This window comes from Silurus meridionalis, chromosome 16 (genome assembly GCF_014805685.1).
Source record: "Silurus meridionalis isolate SWU-2019-XX chromosome 16, ASM1480568v1, whole genome shotgun sequence".
NCBI lineage: Eukaryota > Metazoa > Chordata > Actinopteri > Siluriformes > Siluridae > Silurus > Silurus meridionalis.
In genome coordinates this window covers 16,514,488-16,521,953 of record NC_060899.1, presented here as the reverse complement: position 1 = coordinate 16,521,953, position 7,466 = coordinate 16,514,488, and the positions used below count along the sequence as shown (strand labels likewise).

General features: G+C 43.1%; 3 protein-coding genes across 3 annotated transcripts in view; 1 reads left to right on the top strand and 2 right to left on the bottom strand.

Annotated features, from left to right (window-relative positions):
* ctc1 (CTS telomere maintenance complex component 1) overlaps positions 1 to 265 on the bottom strand; it is a 9,551-nt gene extending 9,286 nt beyond the window's left edge. The window contains exon 1 of the mRNA XM_046870192.1: positions 40 to 265. Coding sequence (XP_046726148.1) covers positions 40 to 81 — 42 coding nt within the window. The 5' untranslated portion in view covers positions 82 to 265. The remainder of the gene's footprint in view (positions 1 to 39) is intronic.
* Positions 266 to 711: 446 nt separating this feature from the next.
* hmgb2b (high mobility group box 2b) lies at positions 712 to 3,059 on the top strand. Its single transcript, XM_046870207.1, has 5 exons — positions 712 to 839; positions 1,909 to 2,057; positions 2,135 to 2,286; positions 2,359 to 2,533; positions 2,632 to 3,059. Exons 2-5 carry the CDS (start codon positions 1,911 to 1,913, stop codon positions 2,812 to 2,814), a joined length of 657 nt encoding a protein of 218 aa, XP_046726163.1. The 5' UTR covers positions 712 to 839; positions 1,909 to 1,910; the 3' UTR covers positions 2,815 to 3,059.
* A 1,302-nt stretch (positions 3,060 to 4,361) lies between these two features.
* Positions 4,362 to 7,228, bottom strand: LOC124398732 (acidic leucine-rich nuclear phosphoprotein 32 family member B-like). The gene is made up of 7 exons (XM_046869018.1): positions 6,998 to 7,228; positions 5,965 to 6,114; positions 5,496 to 5,618; positions 5,155 to 5,335; positions 4,960 to 5,063; positions 4,522 to 4,570; positions 4,362 to 4,440 (listed from the first exon to the last, which is right to left on the bottom strand). The coding sequence occupies exons 1-7, from the start codon at positions 7,049 to 7,051 to the stop codon at positions 4,364 to 4,366; spliced, it is 738 nt and encodes a 245-aa protein (XP_046724974.1). The 5' UTR covers positions 7,052 to 7,228; the 3' UTR covers positions 4,362 to 4,363.
* Positions 7,229 to 7,466: the final 238 nt, after the last annotated feature.

Here is a 7,466-nt window from a genome sequence, read left to right as displayed (position 1 = left end):
CCCAGTGTAAATAATTGAGCTGATGTTTGAGCTCCATACCACTGCGGTGTGGTGTTTGTACTGCTCCAGAAACTCCTCCATCAGTAGCCTGAGCGCCCACAAGACCGCTGACTCCGATATAACCCTGATATGAACGTGTAATTAACACTTTTTTTTTTTTTTTATAAATAATTCACACACTGCCGCAACCGCATTCAAACCCCACGTGTTACTTCCTCATTATTGCTAGTGACTGGATCACTGCACGTACAGCGCTTCATCGCCACCTACCGGCCTGGAGCGGAGAGCGCCGCGGGGGGACACTGACCGCGCGGAGACGTTCACATTTAATAAATTCTGCAAGTTTTTATTTATTTTTTAATGAAGAAATGTAGGGTTAAATTTTTTATGTTATACGTTTTACATTATTTATTTTAATTGGCCATTTCTCTTATTTAAGTCATAAAAAAACAATCAATTGAATAGTAATATAAGGACATAGCAGCGGGTTTAAAATAACATTGCAATTGACCAGGTGAAGATAATATGAATAAATAAAAGATAAACCCGAGACACGTATAAATAAAACCCTGAAGCAGAAAAGAAGAAATAAACAACTTATTTTTCTTTATTATGGATCGCATTCCACCAATCAGCTCTAAGAATCACAAGCACCGAATGGTGATTGGACTTTAAATTCTGACAGACAGCCAAGTTAACCAATCAGCACAGGAAAGGAAGGCACGAGCTACAGCTCGAGCCAATGGCAGCAGAGTGAGTGGGCGGGGCTTGTGAGCTGTATTATCTCCACAGTAGAACATAAACAGTAGCAGAGTGGAGACGTAGTGAGTCTGTAGCAGGTATGTGTGATGAATTATTATAATAATAATGTTATTATAACACATTTATCACTGTTTACGTATCTATTTAAACATAACGTTTAGAAATATATGTTTTGGTGTCGCGATTTGCTGTAATAGTGCGGGTGATATGTGTGTTTAGGGAGATTATTGTTATTGTCCGATTTCTTTGGGGGGGAAAAATAAAAGCTGTAAAGCATTAGATGTTTAAGGTGTGTGTGTGTGTGTGTGTCTACTGATCGTGTTTTATTGTATTTATTTCTATAAAAACTGTTTAGTGTGAGTTTAGATGAGGGGGGGTCGCGGGGGAGGTGGGAAGGCTTAGTGTATATTTATTACTAATTTTATTTTTTTTTTTGCGAATACACAAACTTTGCACTCTTGATAACATAGTAAAAATGTACGGGTTTTTTCATGTGTAAATTAAATATAACTATATAAACCGCGTCACGGATGATTAGGACGGAGAGAAAGTGAGAAGAATGGAGTAGCGTTATTTTTCCTTCAGCCATTTCCCGACAAATCTGGTTTGTGGTCCGCTGATTGGCCGGTGGGATCCCGCCTTCTCGCTCCGACTGGCTAACGTTCGGCGCTCGCGGCCTGCCAGCCAATCGCGAAGCATGAGGGCGGGGTTTGTGTGGACTCGATGGGAAAAGACGCGATGGCGTTAGGATTAAAGCGGGAAAGAAAATGGAGGCGCCATTGTTCTGGTTAGCTTAGCGTTAGCATCGGGCAGCTGTGCGTGAAATCACTCTCAGTATGGACCGAATTAGTCCGAGGAAATTCTCACTGTCGTGGACGTTAATGATTAAATACATATTAAATATAAATACACGAATATACAGTTACACAACCAACAACTGGAAATTCTGAGGTAAAAAAAAAAGGCGGGACTTTTGAACGTTGATCTTTCCACACAAATCTGAGGGAGAACATCACTTATAATATCATTAGAATAATATCACGTGGACATTCTGGGGTTAATATAATAATTATAGTTGAATATTTTTGGGTTACCTTCTGGAATAAAATGTAAATTTGATGCAATTTTTGTGTCTCTTTGTTGCAGTCATGGTGAAAGATGCGAATAAGCCGAAAGGTCGGACCTCAGCGTACGCCTTCTTCGTTCTCAACTGTAGGGAGGAACACAAGAAGAAGAGCCCGGAAACCTCAGTGAACTTTGGCAAGTTCTCCAAGACCTGCTCAGAGCGGTGGAAGGTGTGTTTGAGTGTGGAACATCTCAGTGGTGGTTTACGTGTAGTTAAGTTGATGTAACACGCGTGTGTGTGTTTTAGACTCTGTCTGCTACCGACAAGAAGAAATTTGAAGATCAGGCGAAGGTCGATAAGGACCGATACGATCGCGAGATGAAGAACTACATCCCTCCGAAAGGCATGGGGAAGAGGGAGAGGAAGAAGAAGGACCCCAACGCTCCAAAACGTCCCCCGTAAGTGTGTATCCGCTGTTTTAACCTGATCAACAGAGGTTCCTTGTGCTCCATCTCCTGCTCTTGTTCCAGGTCTGCGTTCTTCGTGTTCTGCTCGGAGCACAGGCCGACGGTGAAGGGTGAGTACCCCGGCCTGTCCATCGGAGACCTCGCCAAGAAGCTGGCCGAGATGTGGGGCAAACAGAGCCCTAAAGACCGCACGCCCTACGAGCAGAAAGCAGCCGCGCTGCGCCAGAAATACGAGAAGGTGACCGTCCATCACACTCGTGACGTTTTAGAGGAAATGTGCAGCACACACACCTGTAGAACCCCATCTCAAGTGTCTCTACCTCCTGTTTCCTGTAGGACATGGCTGCATACCGTGCGAGAAGCGGAGCCGGAGGTGGAGGCGGAGCTCCCAAACGAGGCCCTGGCCGATCTGCAGGTTCTAAGAAAGCTGTGGTCGAGGTTGATGATGATGACGACGATGAGGAAGATGAAGATGACGAGGAAGAAGACGACGATGAGGAAGATGATGACGACGAGTAGTGTGTGTGTTTGAGACTGCTGCTGCATCTATGCAGGATCACTTCAGTGTGGTTTGGGGGGTTTAACATGAGCGTGTGTGTGTGTGTGTGTGTGTGTGTGTGTGTGTGTGTGTGTGTGTGTGTGTGTGTGTGTGAGACCAGCCTAAGCAATAAGTCACAGAGGTTGTGATGTTTATTTTTGTACGGGTTTGTGTTTCAGCCATGTGTAGAGTACAGTTTTATAATAAACTCACACTCTTATCTACACCCGCTTTGTGTGTGTGTAAAAATATTGGCACCCTGTCGTAAGCATGAATCATCGTCATGCTGCAAGTTCTAAATTACATAAACACACTAAAATAATTTTTTTGTTTCTGTAGTTTTTCATTTGCTAAAAGCTATAGAAAAGCTGTTAAAGAATAATTCTGCATCCTGATTGGTCAAAAGGTGATGAGTTGTAAACAGCAGCTCTGACACTAGTGCGGGTTTTTATTAGTGCTCACTCTGATATTCTGCCACGTTGCTGTGGCAACACCTCGTTTAAAGCCCTCTATATTTCAGTCTCTTATATGAAGAAAGGAGACGCTGACGAGGGAACGAAACGCTTTTACTAGAGTTACGTGTCACAATAAAAAGCTAAAAGTCTGATGTTTTAATACTTTGTTATTGTACTTAAGCTCAGTACTGTCACTATTTATTTCTCTGACAACTTTTTACTTTCACTCATTAAATTTTTTACACAAATATTTGTAGTTTTTACTTCTTACATTTTCACACCAGACTCGTTACTTTACTTTTAATCTGTTTGGCGTCTTTTTTTCTTCTCAGTGCTCTGTTTTCAGCACATCATCATGTTTGTCATTGTGCAGCTTTTTAAATCATTAATGCATCATCTCCTCTCTCACACCACAGACGTAGACTGGTTTCTGAAGCTCACAGTGAGCAGGCAGAGGGCAGTAAGAAGTCTGGGGTTAATGTGGATGAGACTGTTCTCAGTCATGTTCTCATCACTGACTCCCTCTGAGATATTCCTGATCATCACTTTTCTCTGCTTGTGGATCTTCAGTCTGAATACATTCAATAGAGAACATCTAAAATTCTTCTGTATTAATATATGATGATGATGATGATGAGAGGTTCAGTTCCAGTGTGACACTAAAACAGGTAGTAAATCTCTCGTTCTTACTGAAGAACATGTCTGAGCTCAAACTTCTTTACTGTGAGTGAAAAAAGTGCAGTCAGAACTTCAGCTTTCACCAGAATCTTTTAAAACATCAGTATCTGCACTTCTACTGAGTGAAGTTTGTGTGGACTTTTACCACCTCTGGGTAACTAACAGGAAGTCAGTACCAAAACCCAACAGAGTCTCTTAGAAAACATTTTATTTACAAAGTCAGACTGCATTTAGAAAAAAGAAAAAAAAAGGAAAAAGTATAAGAAAATACAAACCAAAAATTAATAAACTTCAACATGAGAGGGGTTTAAAAAAATAAGGTGTGATCTAACACATTAAAACATCTCTCTCACACACACACACACACACAAACACAGTATCCCGAACACATACACACTTAATCATCATCCTCATCATCGTCATCTTCATCTTCAGGGTCTCGTTTCCTCTTCTCTCCTTTACAATCGTCTTCATCTACAAACAGAGAGCGTGTGAGTGTGTGAGTGTGTGTGTGTGTGTGTGTTTAACTGTGAATGATGAAGCTCTAGAACTGACCTTCCTCCTCATCTTCATCTTCATCCTCCTCCTGACCAGAGTCTTCATCCTGTGACAGGTTACACAGTGTTACGGTGTGTGTGGTGTGTGTGTGTGTGTATATGTGTGTGTGAGAAACAGTGGTGTACAGTAATAAAGTAAATGTAATGTTATTGTATTAATTCTGTATTTTACTGAAGTGTTTCCATTAGGGGAGATTTTAACTGTAACTTCACTACATTTAGTGAAATCAGTCGTTCCTTTTTATTTATTTTAACTTTTAGTAAAAAATAAACGAACTTGAACTCCATCAAATCCGTACGCTTCACATTTTTCCTGCTTCCAAGACGTCAAATTTGATTACAAAATATTCTCTCGCTGCCTTTGAAATCTCCCACCAATTAACAGGTGCCATGATGAAGAGATCAGAGTGTGTGTGTGTGTGTGTGTGTGTGTTACCTCATCTCCACTCCCCTCTTCATCCTCATCTTCCTCATCATCGTTTTCCTCGTCCTCCTCCTCCTCTCCATCTTCATCCTCGTCCTCCTCTTCCTCAGAGTTCACTGTGTGGTAATGAAGAGTGTAAAGTTACACTGTATCCTGCTGGATGACCTTTAACCTCCAAACTGTGTGTGTGTGTGTGTGTGTGTGTACCTTCGTCCTCATCTTCATCACCTCCCTCTGCGTCCGAGTCGCTCACCTCTTTGTCCTCAGGGTCGTACCCGTCCAGGTAGGTGATCTGGGGGAGGAGCTTAAACACACTCGCCCTGTAATCATCCAAGGTCGTGACCTCGCAGTTAAACAGGTCCAGACTCTTCAGACGGAGTAGATCCCTCTGGAACACACACACACACACACACACACACACACACACACACACACACACACACACACACACACACACACACGCAGGGCATTAGTGTCTCCACAGTAGGTTCTGAGCATCACAAAGGAAGCGTGAGGAAGCTACTTCTCCCTCAGAGGTTCGAGCTCACCAGAGGATCCAGCATGCTCAGGTCCTTCAGTTTGTTCCCACTCAGGTTCAGGTGTGTGAGGTTGGGCAGCTTCTCCCCCAGAACCTCCAGGCCACCTGAGATCCGGTTATCACTCAGCTCCAACTACACACACACAATTATAAATAAGTGTGTGTATCAAAAAGTTTGGATATTCGCTCTGTTTACAAGAAAGTTCTTCATTTATCTACGTTTCCACACGATCACCTTCACAACAGTCTCCTTGCACAGTGAAACAGTTCCCAGTGTTCTTCAGGAACGGGTTCTGCTCGGTGACAGGGTGCACACGTGGTCAGAATAGCAGACATGGTAACACACTTTTGAGACACTGATCATGAAGATCAGAGCTCCCTGTGACTGCAGCCTCGAGCTGCAACATCTCTCAGCGTGTTAGAAAACTAACCTGGAATCTATCAGATACCATTACGTACGTGTGCGTGTGTTTTCTCACCTTCTTGAGTTTGTGCAGTTTGGGGAGGTTGGAGATGGACGTCAGACCCACGTTGATCAGACTGAGGAACTCCAAGTTCACAAACTCTGACGTCAGACCCTCAACCTTCCCCTCGTCAGAGCGACAATTATCCAGCACCAGTTCACACACCTGACAGACACACACACACACACACACACACACACACACACACACACACACACACACACAGTGACGTGAGAGATCATGGTGTACATATCACTTCACACCTTCTCTATCTTTCTTAAATGAACGTCCTCCTGCTGGACCTGATCATCTGCTCACACTTTCACTTTATCTTCATTTTATTTCTGCATCATCAGCACCACCACGTCTCCACAGGGAAGGTCCTGACGTTGCCATAGCAACCCAGTCACGCCGTGTGTCTCTACAAGCGCTCCATTAAATCCCACGTCCTCCAACGCAGCCTGCACCCCGACAGGACCCCACATGGGCACGCGGTGTAAACGCCTGCTTTAAAATATCACCGTTCATTTTTTTATTATTAAGACTCAAAAACTAAGACACAGAAAACCCCTTCTACATCCACCCACAACACACACCAGTTATCAGACCAGATAAACGCTCAGCTACGCGCGAAGATTCCTCATGTAGGATTCGGACACCGGAAGTTGAAGGGGTGCAGTGTGTCTCAGAGAGCAGGATTCGGTACAGAACGCAGAGCTCATGGCGGGAAAGAAAGAAAAAGAGCCTTTTCCCCCAACCAGATGTATATGGTTTGTAAAATCTCTCGGTTAGTTTCGTATTTTAAATTAAACGCGTTTCCATGGCAGAAATTATGGTAAATATATATTTATAAACATAAAATAAAACAACGTTTAACTTACAAGGACAGGTCACGTGACCAACTATTATTATACCCACACACATACACACACAGAGAGAGAGAGAGACAGACAGACAGACAGACAGAGAGAGAGAGAGAGAGAGAGAGAGAGAGAGAGAGAGACTTCCTGATATTTCTGTTCTAAAGATAAGAGAAACAGTAGCTCACATCCGACGGTGTTCTGTTCCTCAGCTCCAGGTGAATCCTCTTCTTCATGTCCATCGTGTCAGGAATAAAAGCGCGTGTAAATATTAGAGGAGCAGCTGTGAGGAGACACAGGGAGGAACACACACTCTTACACACTCACACACGCGAGTTTTTCATGGAAATCCCTCTCGCTTTTCTTCTTCTTTTTCTCCCCCCAATTTCGCTCTCTCGCTGTACAGCTCCACAGCGCCTCCAGAGGCCACACTGCGTCACTGCGATTCACTGTCGCCTTGTTACGTCACCGTTGGTGAAGACTTGGGGTTGATGAGCAAAAACTGTTTCTCAATTAAACTATTTATTTCCCCTTAATATTTCTGTTTTTTTCCCCCCTCAATTTATTTCATGAATTGAAATTAATTCATGACAGACAGACAGACAAATAGAGAGATAGTAGTAGGTAATATTCCAAATCACTTATTTAGTTATTCTT